At 39.5% G+C, this 16,711-nt stretch overlaps 1 protein-coding gene across 3 annotated transcripts in view; it reads right to left on the reverse strand.

Annotated features, from left to right (window-relative positions):
- Positions 1-1,154: 1,154 nt before the first annotated feature.
- GAB1 (GRB2 associated binding protein 1) overlaps positions 1,155-16,711 on the reverse strand; it is a 72,539-nt gene continuing 56,982 nt past the window's right edge. For 2 of the 3 annotated variants that reach the window (XM_017820379.1, XM_017820378.1), the window contains 5 exons: positions 10,227-10,316; positions 7,987-8,080; positions 7,516-7,639; positions 4,407-4,529; positions 1,155-3,058 (listed from right to left, as the gene is read on the reverse strand). In XM_017820379.1, the coding sequence (XP_017675868.1) occupies positions 2,900-3,058; positions 4,407-4,529; positions 7,516-7,639; positions 7,987-8,080; positions 10,227-10,316 (590 nt within the window). In that variant the 3' untranslated portion in view covers positions 1,155-2,899. The remainder of the gene's footprint in view (positions 3,059-4,406; positions 4,530-7,515; positions 7,640-7,986; positions 8,081-10,226; positions 10,317-16,711) is intronic. The other variant, XM_017820380.1, reaches the window with a different exon arrangement.

Here is a 16,711-nt window from a genome sequence, read left to right on the forward strand (position 1 = left end):
TATTAGGAATAAGGGGGAGAAAACTGGTAAGAAATCTAATTAAAGAGAAATTTTGGACTGTTACTCAAAAAGCATTATACTGTCTGTACAGTGTGAAAACTCCTGTTTTCCTTAGCAGAAGAAAGGGAAAAAGCCTAGAAGTTAAGAGTGGATTCTCAATCATAATAACATCAACGTTGTGAATGCTGGCAAATATTAAATGAAGAAAGAATAGGTGTAATCTGTAAACCAAGGACTGATATCAGCAAACTTAAAGCAAACCCACCTTCTATCACTAGCTCAGCAAGAGAGGTCAGCCTAGGAAACTGATTCTTTCAGGCTTTTATACCTTAGTCTCAGAGATTCTCACAACATCTGAAAACACAGCATTGATATTTAAATATCAGTATCGTAAAAACCCAAAGAGTTTTAAAAATAAAACATAGTCATGTAGTTGGTCAATGTTTCAAGGACAGACAAGTTAGGATTAGGTAAAAGATTCCAAACCTTCTCCCTCAAATTCTCCCGCCTCTTGAGAGGCCAAAGAAACATAAGTTTGAAATATTCCAAGGTCACCTCGCTCCTCAGGTGCAGGCATGAGTGTAGGAGTCCACAGTGTGAGTTCTTCTCCCCAGTGGCAAGCACCGAAACAATTGTGCAGGATAAACAGCAAAGTGATACTTCAACCACATTTGTGAAGAATTATGGGCATCTCACCGGTCAAGATGCACAGCTGCCATTGCTGTGGTAAAATGCCTCAAGCCAATGCCCTCAAACAAAATATCATTACATTAGTTACCAAGTACTCACCATGCCTGCGGCTGCTTCAGCTGTGGCATCAGTGAAGGAGAGTTTGTTATGGGATAGCAAGACCATCAAAGCAGAGCTGAGCTACAGCTCCAGAACCTTTACGGATCTGAGATAATTTTGATGGAGCCATCAAGTTTTCCCTGACTCACATCACTGCTTCAGGCTCCCAGAGGGGTGAGAATTCACATCATTTACCTTCTTGGTGCAGGGTTTTAAATCAGAGATTCTTTTTGAGAATTGTTTTAGCTGTACATCTGTTTTTCGAGAGGTAGTAAGAGGCAATCTGCAATTTTGACCAAGGGTGGTTGGTATCCAGGCACCCTCACAGACACACTGACCCCGGTTTGCTGTTTCACAGGACAGAGTTTACACATCAAAACCGAACAACTTGATTTATTTAAAATTCACCTCAAAATGCATCGTGTTTAGTTTCTTTTTTAAAATGAACATTCAAAGCATCAAAATATTACTAATTTAAAAAGAATCTTTGTTAAGAATAAGATAATTTACATACTGTAGATTGTGGCTGTGAGGGGAGAGAAACAACCGATGGTAGATTAGGCACAGTACTAAGGCCAACATGCCAGAAAACAATGCAGCTCTATGCTCAACTTTTAAATGATCTGGACAAAATAAAACAATTGGGTGGGAAAACTAAACCAACCACTTACTTGAGGGTGTTTGTGTAAAATGAGAGTGTTAGTAAGATTTCTATCTAGACCTAACTCATTCATGTATTTAAAAAAATCTCTATCTTCTTCCAAATAACAAAAAAATGTTTCTAAAACCAAGGCAGATTATTATTTGGAACTGGCATAGTAAAATAAAGGATCACAGTATACAGAGCTTAAAATCCTGTACCAGGAAAGAGCAACAAGTGGTTTATAAGGGGATCATTTAGGTATATTATCTAATTTTTAAAAACAGAGATATAAAATATCAGTTGCATAGGGATTTAAATATAAGGCCAAGCAGGAGATTAAAGTAAAATAGAGCTCATAAGAAGGGCACTATGGTGTCAAAACATAGTATTTCCATTTGAATTAATGTCTAATTCAAAATCACAGTATTTTGCTAGTACTACAAAAAGTGAATGTCAAACTGTCCCATTAATCTCAAACTGAAAACTGACATTAGAACTTCTAAATAGTACAAAACTAAAGCTCATTGTCTAAACCTGATCAGTGTATTAGCACAACAGTGCTTGGTACGTACCTGATTTATATACTCTACCTTCTGTAAATAATATAAAGGTTATTTCTTGTTAATAAGTGTGAGATCACAATATTACTGCATGCCATCAGTGGTTTGCAGGCTTACTTGATATTTAATTATTCAGTCTTTGAAAGTGTAAGATCCCACCCTGCAGAATCTTCACCCATTGAACACAGAACACTGTCATTAATAAAATACAATAGAAGTTCCACCACTAACAACTAACATATAAGCCAGGATTGTAGGTCTAAACCCAGTACAGTTCATTATTATTAACTCACAGCAATTTTTGTTAGGAAGGTAACCTGTAGACTTCCAAATAATCTTGTGTGTATTAAATATAAACAAGTATGTAACTAACGGTCGTCTCTTGGCATTTCAAGTAGATTATTCAATTGTGAAAGTACTTCTGCAAAATCAATTTTGAGTTGTTAAAATGAAGTTCAAATATTAATTTCCATATCTACATGTAGCTTAATTAACCTAAAATTGTAAGGAATAGTAGTGTAAGGAAAAAAGAATTCTCCAGATGAATTAGGCATTAAGGTATACTTACTGGGAATACCTGAACCAACATTGTAACTGAAAAAGTGCATAAACATGGTAATACTACAAATGTGTTAACTACAGAACAAAAGGTTTTCTGAAAGCTAAATGATATTATTTTACATGTTATTTACAGGCTGCGATTTTTCCAGACACCACAGAGGCAATTTATGATCTGAAAAGTTCCTTTGATATATTCAAAGTGTCCCTTGGCTTCCATCCTATTCGGTCAAGAACCTGCTCACACACCAGTGAATCAGGTGCTGTACAGCTGAACAACACTGCCATTGTGGTTCTGTAATTCTTCAGAATTCAATTCTTCCCGTTCTTTCAAGACAGAGCAGTATTTTCACTTCACGCTTTTCGTAGGTGTTTCAGACTCCGTAGACTGTCTCCCATCAGTCCAGGCCTCTCGTGTGCTCTTCAGTGCTAACGTTTTCTGCTGGTCGACCACCACGTAATCAACTCTCTCGTCCGCCACGCTGCTGCCCGAGCCACTGCTCTTCTTCTGGAAAAGGCAAGGAAGAGGGAAAAACATGTTAAAATAAATTACCAGCAAAAAGTAAGTAGATGTCCCAAACAGATACAGAACAAGCAGAGGTTCTCCTGAAAGGTCTGACACTGTCTCTTGGATTGACTATTTGAGAAAGTAGTTAAGCCTTTGACACCATCTCCCACAGCATTCTCCTGGAAAAGCTGGCAGCCCACGGCTTGGACAGGGACACTCTGTGCTGGGTTAGGAACTGGCTGGAAGGTCGGGCCCAGAGAGTGGTGGTGAACGGGGCTGCATCCAGTTGGCAGCCGGTCACCAGTGGTGTCCCCAGGGATCAGTGTTGGGCTCAGTCCTGTTTAATGTCTTTACTGATGATCTGGATGAGGGGATTGAGTCCATCATCAGCAAACTTGCAGATGACACTAAGTTGGGGGGCAGTGTCGATCAGCTGGAAGGCAGGAGGGCTCTGCAGAGGGACCTGGACAAGCTGGAGAGTTGGGCTGATTCCAATGGGATGAGGTTCAACAAGGCCAAGTGCTGAGTCCTGCACTTTGGCCACAACAACCCCCTGCAGCGCTACAGGCTGGGCACAGAGTGGCTGGAGAGCAGCCAGGCAGAAAGGGACCTGGGAGTTTGGACTGACAGGAAGCTGAACATGAGCCAGCAGTGTGCCCAGGTGGCCAAGAGGGCCAATGGGATCCTGGCCTGGATCAGGGACAGTGTGGCCAACAGGTGCAGGGAAGTGATTCTTCCCCTGGACTCAGTGCTGGTGAGGCCACACCTGGAGTGCTGTGTCCAGTTCTGGGCCCCTCAGTTCAGGAAGGATATGGAGGTGCTGGAGCAGGTCCAGAGAAGAGCAACGAGGCTGGTGAAGGGACTGGAGCACGAGTCCTATGAGGAGAGGCTGAGGGAGTTGGGGTTGTTTAGCCTGGAGAAGAGGAAGCTCAGAGGAGACCTCATCACTCTCTACAACTCCCTGACAGGAGGCTGTAGCCAGGTGGGGGTTGGTCTCTTCTCCCAGGCAGCTCTCAGTAAGACAAGAGGGCATGGTCTTAAGCTGTGCCAGGGGAGGTTTAGGTTAGATGTGAGGAAGAAATTCTTTACAGAGAGGGTAATCAGGCATTGGAATGGGCTGCCCAGGGAAGTGGTGGATTCTCTATCCCTGCAGGTTTTTAAGATGAGACTGGCTGTGGCACTTAGTGCCATGGTCTAGTAACCATGGCAGTGTCTCAGAGGTCTTTTCCAACCTGGCTGACTCTGTGATTCTGTGATTTTGCTGGAGGCTCCCTCTTTCCCAGCAACTACTTGTGAATCGATTTTAAACTCTTGATGGCAGGACTGCAAGAGCTGAAGATCTGCTTACCTTACGAGGTGGGGTAGATTTTCCAGAATCTAGGTCCAGATCTAAATACTCTACTTGTTTGTCTCCTTTAGGTTTTACCATAGGGCTGCTTCCTCCGTCAAGACTGTTGCTTCCAAACAAATTCTGAAATCATAATATAAATAACTTCAGCTACAAATGTATGTGCTAGTGGTCCACATGATCAAATATGCCTATTATAAAACTGCCAAAAGCTTAAAGGTTAAAAAAGTGACTAAGAGTTCTTGCAATCAGTTAAATCATGCAAATTTCATTGACTTTGTAGAACAAGGGGGTATATTCTATGTCAAAACTGGGACAGAGTCAATAGCCAATGGAAGGGAAAAACCCAGAAACCAACCCCCCAAATTTAATGTTGCCACCAAACCCATCTGTGCCTTCCACCTAATGTCCCCTTCGTATCATAAGAATGGAGTGTGCTTTGTTCTTTTTAATTGTAGTTGTTATATCTCAAATTTAGCATTACTTAATTGCCAACTTTTTTATTTCCTTAAATTGCTGTTTAGTACCTACAATAATTCCAGCTTTACAGTAGTGGCAAAACTTAAAATGAAACTTTTACATTTCATTCAAAAGTCATCATGATTAAGCTGAAAATCAAAAAGTATTATTCCATTGTTAAGATCAAAATATTAAAACTTTGGAAAATATGTGTAGGGCTGCCTGAAGTGAATTTGCATTGTATATACCTAAATTTCAATTAGCTCAGACTTTTACGACCTCACCTCCTCTGTCCTCTCCCAGCCTGATCCCTCCCTCTTAACAGGTGTTATAGGAACAGTACAATAGAAGGACTCTTCTCTAAAAGATAAAGAAAAAACAGGAAGACAGAGGGCAGCAGTCAGCAAAAAATGAAGAGGAAGGCAGAAGGAAAGACAGAAGGGTAAGGCTGACAGCAACTTGAAAGAAAAAGCAGAATATTGCTGATTTTATTAAATAAAACAGAAGTATGACATGTCCAAACAAGATGCTTCGAAGCTGATGACAGGAAAAGATGAAGAAGTATGGACTCCTTGCTCAGACAGAGTTGCAACAAATAAAAATTCTCAAAAAGTCTATTTAATAGGCAGATTTTAAAACAAAGGCTGTGAGTTATCTGGAAACATTCTGGTTCTCTAGGAAATAAAATATTTTATGGGTTAAAGCTCAATGGGCTGGGCTTTTTAGATTGAATTTAAATTTGTATCATTCAATTAATTTAATATTAAGTGGTAACAAAGGGCAACAAACACAAACAATTGATACAAACTTCATTTTTGTTGCCAAATTCTCTAAACAAATTTCTGCATATTTAACATACAAAAATCAGATTCTGTATCAATGTTTCCAGCATAAATTAAAAACCAAAAAATAATCTGTTATTTCAAACAAACTAGGCAGGCAGAACATAGGCATTAGAAAACAAACTTTAAATATAATACAAATGAAACTGAAAGGAAATCTGCAGAACAACCTTAAAGAAGGAACGGTGCAAGCGAACAGAAGATATTAATGACAGGCTGAGCCATGGCATTAATTATACCATCCTGGCACTGGCGTTAAATCCCTGAAACAGCCTTAAGGATCCACAGAAATCCCCAGTTTGAACTGTGATTCTGTGCAGGGAGAACGGCGGGTGGCACTAATCCTTTGTGTAAAATGGGATGTTTCCTGCGCCTGTGAAAGGGGAACGTCACCGGTTACTTACCAACGGCCCTTGCAAGAGAGGGGCTCGGTTCTAACATCACCAGCAACCCACTGCTGGGGCACATTTGTCCTGGGAAGCACACCTGCACTGCCCGCGGGTCAGACATGGCACAAAGCACGGCTCGGGATGCTCCGCAGGCTCCTGAGCCGCCAGAGCTGCCCCGGGGGAGTCAGCAGGAGGGGCTCGCTCAGGGGGTATCCAGAGGCAGCAGTGGTGAGCTGAGGGGAGGGAGGCTGGAGGGGACTGGGAGGGGATCCAGAGCAGCAGGGGACAGGGAAGCAAACATCGCTGCGAGAGGAGGGGTCCAGGGGGTAGCAGGGACATGGGCCAGCACATGCCATATAAGGAGGCGGACAAACAAACAGGACAAAAACGGTGCTAGACAGGCCCTCCCCAAAGAAGGTCGTTCATAAGTGCTTTAAAAATGAAAAATGCTGCTGTATTCCCTAGGAAGAGCCCAAGCTGGAAAACATGGTGAAGGCACTGAACCAGGCTGGATGGGGCTTTGAACAACCCGGTCCTTGCCCATGGCACAGGAGGCTGGAACTAGGTGATCTTTGAGGTCCCTTCCAATCCAAACCATTCTATGATTTTATACTGAACAAAAAGCTGAGCTCAAGATTCAGGTTTTCCTCCAGTGTTTTATGGGTATTCTAGACCACATTTCAGTTTAGGCCTAGATCTACTGCTATTCTCTTTCTTTATACTACTATTATTGTGTCTTCTTTTTCTCTCTCTCCTTTTCCCCCACCCCCAAAGAAAAACCACAGCATGCATCACTAACTTTTCCTAACTAGGTCTTCAGTTACTGCACTGCACGTGAAACTTTATTATCTGAGAAAGTTCTCCCCCAAAGGGGAAAAAATACAGATACTCAATACACACAGACTCCTTCTATCCTCTTCTTTGAAAGAAGCCTAATAGAAGTACACATGGCTCTGTTCCCATAGAATGCAAACAACAAATATCAATCTTTTTTTTTCCCCCTGTTCCTTCCACATTTCTTGGAAGATGTCCTTTTAATACAGTTTTTTTTAAGCATGTCTCAGAGGTTTTTAGACAGTTTCTTTCCCTTGATGTCATAATACTGAATTGGTACATAGCCCAAGGACAAGCCATTATAAAGAGGAGACAGTTTCTAGGGAAGAGGTAGGAAAAAAAGTAATGCCTTGAATTGCTTTGTATAATAGATGTGTGTATCAACCATTCTCTTTATATGTGACTATGCTCTTAACTTCTTCAGGGACATCTTACCAAAATTACAGGTTTTCTACGGAATTTTTTTATTATTATTTTGATCTGGAAGTATCAAGGGAGTGATGTTGAGCGAAGGATCTGTGTTTGCATGATTTAAAAGTAAGGACTGCACAGGAAGAGAGTAGTTAAGACGTAGATTTTACATACTGGGTCTTCAGTGGACTGATTTGGATTCATGGATACATAATTCTCTTCACTGTCGTGCGAGTCACTGCTGGAAGTTGTGCTATGAACTGAATCCGGTCTGGGAGACACGGGAAACCTGGAGGAGCTAATTACCAGGAATTATTTTACAAACAATACATCTCGAATATCTTAAACCTCCTGGTAAACAACAAAAATAAGCATATTAGAGCGGAAATTTTCATTCAAGTTTACTAGAGTGTCACATTTTTTGGTTATACACAGTCCCTTATATTTAATATTACAAAATAAAAATTCACATGGACACATTTTGTTTCAATATATAGACACACACACACACACACATATAACACAATTCCAAAGGAAACTTCAATTTGTATTACACAGGCTAAAAATATAATACACACACACATTTATTAACTTTCTAGTGAACAAAACCAATTAATCCGAATAAGGAAAATCTAAGAAACTTACTCTCGTGCAAAGCTTCTGGTGATAGGAGATCTAACTGGGGCTTGTAATTCTTCCCATTCAGGCAGAGGTTTTATTTCTAGTGGAGCTGGTTTTGCTAAGTAAGAAACAGACAATCTTAAAGCACAGAACATTCCAGAAAAAAACTTTTATATAGTAAATTTTAAATTGTAAATACTAGTTAGGAAAAGGAGACACTGTTCAGTTCTCAGAAACGCATGTTATATTAACTTATATTTTTAATCTTTTCAGGTAATGAAAAGCAACATCAATGAAAAAACAATTAAAATGTAAAGTTTTAAAAATCCACAATTTAAGACTTTTGCAGCACATACTTGTACATAGGAATTCTGTTTTGAAAAGAGATTCTGAAAGTGGCAGCATCAGGTTCTGTCTTTACCCTGCCACAATGACTTGTTGAACTGACAAGCCCAGGATAGGGCTGATGGACTGTTTCAGCAGAGCCAACTCTTTTCTTGGCTCACGGACAGTTATAATTATGTAAAATGTGCCCTCGCTGCCCTTACTGATGAGGTTTCACAACTCAAACTGTGGGCAGAACCTGCAGCTAAGACTAAGTCTGCAAAAGTGAGAGATGAGCCAACACCAAGAGGAGCTTGGTTCACTGCACTGCTTATCAAGAGATGAGCAGAGTGGTGGTGTGCTTCTGCCGTGCATGACAGCTAATATCGTTCTCAAAAAAAGTGCCATTTTTAAATTCCATTTTCAGAACAGAACCACGAATAGACTACTGGTGAGAAACCCATTATCCCTCCCTCCAGCTTGTATGTCTCACCCCTTCTAAACATTAGGAAAAAAAAAAAAGTATAAAAAAACTTGTGGGAAAAAAGAAAGAAAAATAATTAAACAAAAATCACAGAGTCAAACTGCTGTTGCACTTTGAATCTCAACTTCATCCTCCCTAAAACTGTTTTTAGAAAATGAAATGCAATGTCATTATAATATCACCCCTTCCTCTCCTTGCCCCCCACTCCATGAGTTTGCTGATTCACTATTGGCAGATTCACTAAGATCAAATGTCAGGCATGTAGCACTGGTTCATGTGGCATAAGAGCTGCCTTAAGTGACCACATGAGGAACTGAGAGAAATCAGTTGCCAGATCAGTGTGTTTGTCTCACAAGGGAAAAGCAGAACTGTACTCATTATACTTTCATTACACTCACTCCTCAGACTGAATTTATTAAAAGGTCAGCTATCATATACTGAACTTAAGAACTCCAAATTCAAATTTTCTGGATGACTATCAGTCTGTGGTATCCCAACACTTTTCTCCTTTTCCCTGTTAAGAAGTGACAATTACACGCTCCAAGCATATCAAGCCTAGTCCAGTAATTCTGCCACTTTCACTCACTTGCTTATAAAAAGCTGCCACCACAGACTCCAAAGAGGAACTACAACTCATCCATCCAGAGATATAAGGTATCACATGAGATAAGAGTGGCAGAACTGAATGTGACATAGGCAAGATGATACTAAAGCATGAGTGACACAAACTGATCTTTGTGCTTGATCTTGAGCTTGGCTCAAGTCCTCTGTAAAGGTCTGAGTCTACCTGGCAGGTATAAACAGCGGGCAAGGTACTGCTCCAGCAGAAACAGAGCCAGGACTTTGTCCAAAGCCCACAGCAAAAATATTTCATCCACTTGCAATGGGCTTTAACAACCAAAGGTAAGGATCAATGATATTTCTGTGAGATTTTTTAACATTATTCATAATCTCCTCTACTTCTTGTGACTATATGAGGCACCAACTCGGCATGATGGGCTCATCAGACTAATTGCAAACCTCACTAAGATGCATAAACAGATCTCTGCACTAGTAGAGGGACAGAGGATCAATATTTTTCTTCAGCAGGGGACCAAAGTGAGCTGTGATTTCAGGTTATTGCCTAACAAAAGTTATTTCAAGTAACTTACAAGTTATTATATAAGTTACAAGTTATATATACATGCTTCTAAATAAACAGATAAAAGTAAATCCAAAATATGAAAAACTACAACTTAAGAGATCAGAACACCCACGTCAATATCAAGGAAATGTTTCCGTGCACTGTTCAAGGAAAGCTGTTGCTTGGCACAGAAAATGCATCCATGATCTTAGACTATAACAGAAGTAAAAAGACCATGCAAGAGCTAAAGTTATTGTAGAATAACAGTTTTCTTAATTTTTGCTTCATTTATTTTTATAAAGCTCCATATACATACAGTGCTAAAGTACATACCCTTTCTTCTTGTAGTAAAGTCACCTATGGTTTGTGAATCAGTTCGCTCTAAACCATGTGGTTTAGGTCTTAAAATTTTAGGACTTTGACCTAATTGGTAAAAAGAAGACTCTCTTAATAATATTCTATTTGTAAGTGGAAAATTGGAATTTTGTCAACAAACAGCACAACCCCCTGCAGAAAGATTAATGCCACAAGCATAAGCAAGCTGCTCAAGGAGAGTTTTACAGTCTAGCTGAGGCTCACACTAAGGGCTTAAGCACCAAACCAGAAACAAAGAAAACACTGCATGCAAGTAATATGTTGGAGGCAAGCGTAAAAAGTGTACAAAAAGGCTAAAAAGTGCATCAACAAATACTGTAAATAATCAGTACTATTAACTGGTTTCATTAAAAAAAAAATCGTATTTGAGGGGTATTGAGCATGAAAGGGGAATAGTCATGTTTCAAATGCAAGTTGAGGTACCCTCAGGGAAATTAAATTCTCCTTAGTCACAATATTCCTTTGGAAATAGTGAAAATCTTGGGAGGTCTCCTATTCACTGGGCATCTCCCACTTGAGATGTCCCAAGAATCTTTTTCAGCGATGTATTTGTTAAACTTGTTCCCTAGAGGTCTCCATCTCTCTGTACCAAAGAACCCCTCTCTGGCCCTGCAGGCACAGTGGGATTTTCTTTCCACGTTTCCAGCCTGCATACTGTCCCTCCACCACAGCACACCCCAACCTCCATCACAAACGACCCTGTCATGAAAATACCAATAAGCTCCCAACAGACACCAATGGAACCCCCCTGCCAAAAAGGGTATTCTTTAGCCAACATGACCAAACTCTGCAGGTGTTCCAGGTCACATTTTAAATAAACACGATCAACAATGTGTAATAGCCCTAAGCTTCCATTAAAGTCTATCTGAAAAGGTGTTAATATCAAAAAAGGTGAATGCCTTCAAGAGGTCCACCAAGAAGCCTTCTGAAAGGTAAATCTTTTCAATAAATCAAATGAAAAGTTTAAATCTGATAATGTAAGAAAATTGCCCTACAGCACAAAATGGAAAAGGACTGGTACAGACTCAGATGTGGGCTGGTACTCCCAGCAATGAGTGAGAATGCTTTTTAAAAAAATAAACTTGGCAACAAACACAAGAAGTTTGCAAATCTCTACCCCAAGTGTTTTGCATATGAAATGCTCTATTACTGTTATCACTGAAGTATTGGGAATAATCAAATAACAACAAGAAAGGTAAACACAAAGGTTTTATACTGCATCTTAACTTCTACACAGTGCTTCTGAGAGACCATGCAGGTAAGATAAAATTTATTTATTTACTAGTAGTGCTGCTTAGTAACTTCCTTAAAAAGAAAAGGACATGGAATTATTTTGACATAGACAGTTCTTTCCCAATTTCAAAATCAGATGCTCCCTTAAATGGCTCGATGTGCCGATGGAAAGGGTGAGCAGTTGGGCAATGCTGACCAAAGACACAGATTGCAAAGTGGAACACAAAAGTATTTCTGTACAGTGTACTGTTGACTGGAGCCAAGTTGAAAGCACGGTCCAACATGTTGGTGTACTTAATTCTGAGCTGAACCAATACTCTTAAGTACCTTGCCTACAACTCTCTGATAAAAGCTGGCCTATATAAAAAGACCAGGATCTTAAAATCGATTGAACAAATGTAGAAGTTCAAATGCAAACACCTCTTATTAAGAACAATTTGATGCTCAATATCATTATGTGATCATATTAATTTTGTGTTCGGTAGTTTTAAAATCTGATTTAAAAGAAATCTGGCCCAATACAACTCAACTTAAAATGCCAATCAATTGACATATGAGCACAGATCATAAGTACAGTGAGAAAACTAGCAGAGGTAAGAGAGTTAATGAAATTATTTAAGCAGTGTGTACTTTATAACCTCTGTTCTTATAACCAAACAGACTGAAGTGCCTGAAACCCGTAATACAGAGATAAGCTCAAGGAACTCATGCCTGTGACTCATTATTTCTACTTATGTTAATGATGCTACGTGGTCTCGTGCAGCCAACCTTTCTGAACTATGATTAACCCTATTTGTAAAACATGGATATTATGTAACTGCCTGCTTCACACTTAATTTAGCACTTAAAAACCACTCCAAGCTTTTCAGAAGTACAGGTCCCTATAATACTTCTCTTCCACATCAGACATAAACATACAAAACACACCGAGCTTTCATCTCTTCCTGCTGGAAGACTGTTCAACCTCAATAAATGTCATGGCAAAACAGCTTGCTGCTACCAACCAGCCAGGATAGTGCAATTCCTGAAGCTTAATATGTCACAGAGAATTAAAATATTTGGGCAGGGTGTTTTCTTTTTCCTCCCTGCAAAACAAAAACCCAAAAGGCCTAATCTCCGTTCAGGAGCTTATACTGTGTAACAGGAAAGACCTGATACCGGGCAAAGGAAAAGGGGAGGGAAGGGGGGGGAGATCAAAATCACAAAACTGAGATTATGTATTTGTTTAACTGCAGAATTCCTATATCCCCTTTTTTGCCCATTTAAGAAGATCAAGTGACACGAGCTAGGGCACTGAAAGCCCTCAATAATATCCCTTACTGCCTTCAAAAGACAGAATTTTCCCCAAGAGCACCTCTGAGAAGCAACAAGCTGAATATAATGCAGAGGAGAAAGTGCCTCATCCAGCACACTGATCTCCCTCATCTATCCCCAAATAATCACTAAAGGTAAGTGTCACAGGGCTGTTCTTCAAATCAGCACAGTGAAGGTGGAAGGACAGTAGGGCTCTATGGAAAGCCTGGCTCTGTACAGCATTCCAACGCCAGCAATACAGAGGAACGCATTTCCTGTGGTTCCCACAGGCCCAGATTTACCTCATCTCACGTTCAGGCATTCACAAAAAACAACACTTTTAACTTACACACCTATTCTGGGAAAGATAAATCCAGGGTTAAAAAAGAAAAAAGGTTTTATTTATGTAATTTTACTTTTTTTTAACCGAAAAGGAAATAAATTATGTTGCAACACCACTGGATGCAAACCTACAAGGGGAAAAAAAAAAAACCCTAAATAAATTATGTCAAGTGAAACCAACCAAACAAGAAGTGAAAATTAGATGTTTTCACTGTTCAGTCAAGTCACCGCCTGTGAAATGCAAAATGCTACAGCCAGGAGAGAGAGAGAAGCTCAGCCTCTGCACGTTCTATCAGACGAACAGTGCACAAGGGCACTCTGAGCTGAAAAATCACTAATGAAGTCTATTTTTCTAATAAATGGCTGCTTGTACAAACTGCCAGGCAGAACAGGCGATGGTGGCTCCAGCATTAGAGCGCACTCAGACGCATGAATTCTGCTCCTGGCATTTCGGTGCGTGTCAATGCTGCCTTTGTCTGAGAAGTCATCAGGAGAAGAGTCCATTTCACATGTTTGATTTGGTTTCAAATAACGGTTCCAACTGAAAAACCTTTCGGGTTTTGCATCGGCTAATGTATTCTCTTGTTGTTTTCCATAAAACACTTGGAATATAGTGTTGAGGGGAAAAAACGGATCCCACTGCAGCGAATTCCTGCATCGATGTAGGTGGGTCCCAACGTTTTTGTGGACGTAACACTGAAGAGCCTCATTTGTTTTCAGGCTATTGCCTCGAAGCAGCAATACTGAACGTGACTTCTGTTAAGGACACTTCTTTCTCGACTGGCTACTTGTTCCATGGCTTGCTGGTGAGGGATTGTACATCAGGAAATTGCAAACATCCTCACAGAAGAGGCCAACTCTATTTAAATATCAGCTATTTAGGGCTTAAAATTTTAAGGGAAATATACTAACGTGACATAAAATTTAAGAAATGTGTGATCTGTTAATGCTGTTTCCTGGCCAACAGGAGTAATCCACATGAGACAAGAAGATCAGACATAGGAATGTTAGAGCAGTGCTCTACTTGGAATAGCAGGGGGAGAGCAAAAGTAAAAAACAGCTACATAAGTGCCCTGCATCCACAAAAGTACTTTCAGAGAGAAATAACAGCAGTTTCTTGTTTCCATTAAAAAATACACATCTTTCCCCCTTTTCTTTGTTACTAGAGGAAACCGAAATTTGCACTGAGGTCAAAGAATTCCCGTACTCAGAATCACTGTAGATTTTTCCTTGGAAAACAAGGCTGAAACTCACTGTCTTACTCCCACAGGATTTATTATTTGGTTTTCAATTCTGCAGAATAAACTCCTGCTTTCCTTCTCTTCCTCTTCCTCACCCTAGTGAACTCTGATTCCCAAGTACATGGTCTTCAGCACAGAGCTCTACAAATATCCTGAATTTGCTTTTTTATCTCTGTTTTTATAAGACTATTTCCTGCCAAGGTACTTCTAATTAGAAACATGTATTTAGTTATACAACATTCAAATGGATTTCCATAGTAATATCCACCATCAATCATGTGCTTTGTTCTGGTCAGTGATGTGACATGAATGGTGATAACTACAGCCTCTTTAGGACAGCAAAACCAAACTGAAATCAACTTATTCTTCAATATTATGAAATACAAAAAGCAGTCACCTAAAGAGAGGCTCTCCAGTTTTCTCAGACATCTTTACCTTCTCAAAATAACTTTTCTCAGAGAACTGGTACTTTGAATGCTCCAGAAATTAGGAATGAATCGGAAAAAAAAATCTGATTATGAAGAAATCCAACTGGATGTGACAGCTAAGGTTCACTGGTATTCCTAAAATATTTGCCAAATGCCATGAAACTATTCAGAGAATACCAAAGCTATTAATCATCAAAATACTATTTGACTGCTCTAATTTGTGAGTAACTCTACATGTCTGTATTTTAAAATCCCCCAAAGCATGATGAACTAAAAGCATTCAATAACAAAGTACAGTGTTCTGGAGTGTTTATTGATCAGCAGTTCAAACCTGCACTAAGATTCATTAAGTGCAAAGGACTCCAAAAACAAAACACGAAAAAAGTAATGGAATTTAACTTGTTCACTGGAAAAGTAAAGCCTAACATTAAGCCTATAAAAAAAGCCAAGGGAACAGCACGACAATATGTGCATCAAAAACTACATTTTCCTAAAAGAAAGCAATAAGCACACAAGGAAGAAAAGAAAAATTCTATGGAGGGGAAAAAAACCCCAGGGCGTTATTACCCTTGTTCACTTGTTCCTGCCCTCCCTGGTATCTTTGGAGTTAAAAACTACCATCTCTACCGGTAGCATCAGAGCAAGTATTGCAGTTTGTCTTTAGAAAACTCGTGTGTTTGATTTTCTTAAAGCCATTGTGTCCAGCAAAGCGGAGCTTCCTTTGCAGCTGCGATGCAGCCATCCAAACTGAAATCTTTACTGAAATTATTTGTTGTTTCAAAGTTTTGTAAGACAAATCACAGCTGCAAGTTAAGGGCTGGAGTATCGCAGCAAGGAGTTATGTAAACTTCATTTCAAGCTATTAAGTAAAAGCTAGACTTGTAGAAATAATTTGTACAGGCACGGAGGAAGTTTAATTTTCAGCTAAATGGGAGCCTTTGGAGCTTGTGGGGGATCAAAGAAGGAAAAAAAAAATTTCAATAAATTTGTATTCAACTTGCTTTAGGAATTCTGACGAAGCACCGAAACTTCCCCCCAAAACAGAATTTTTTAGAATTCCTAAACAGAATGAACAGGAATTTCCAAGAGAGAAAAGAAGGATTAAATGCCTGGATTTCTTAAAAGCAAAATGAACACTACTTCTGTTCAAAAAAGTCATCACAGAAATTGCAGTTTCTTTTTTAACAGATCTTTAGTTCAGTGTTTGCTGCTGATTAAAATCACCATTCAGATTTTTTTCAATGCCTACTTGTCCTAAAGCCTGAGAACATAAGCGAACCTTTATTAAAGAACATGCAAGACAATTACGATAGTGTAGAACACTGTAGTGTTTCCACCTTCTAGTTATTATTATTATTTATTATTTTAAAAGAATTGTCAGCTCCTGTATTCACAAATGCTTTAACTGTTTCTCTGAAGTTTTATTTCAGGCTGGTGGGATGCTCCTCCTGCATCAAGACATGTAACATGTTCACGCTGTCCAACTTAAATATTTACATGTTTGAGTGTCTAACAAGGAAATTTTTCATTAGGCTATTTATAACTGCCTCCATGATTAATGAGGATTCTTAATTTCCTTAACAACTACCTACTTTACTTGGGATTTTTACAGCACCATTACTACACTACAACAATGGGTGATTATGCTGGTTATCCAGGAGCATCATAGCGGGTCCTTTGGGGACCAGAATGTGGCAGGTGCTTCCTGCCAGGGGAAAGCTCTGTACACAAATACCTTTTCAAAGTGGGTTTATACTCTTACATCAAGAAAACTGGAATTTTCTATGAAGTTAATCCATTTGGGAGATGCTCATGACGAGTCATGGCCAAGATACAGCCACATTTTTAGAGGCCATCCACATATTTGTGGTTTACCCACAGAAATAATGTCTTTTAACATCTTAAA

The sequence above is a fragment of the Lepidothrix coronata genome, unplaced genomic scaffold, assembly GCF_001604755.1.
Source record: "Lepidothrix coronata isolate B3197 unplaced genomic scaffold, Lepidothrix_coronata-1.0 Scaffold82, whole genome shotgun sequence".
In the NCBI taxonomy this organism is placed as follows: Eukaryota; Metazoa; Chordata; class Aves; order Passeriformes; family Pipridae; genus Lepidothrix; species Lepidothrix coronata.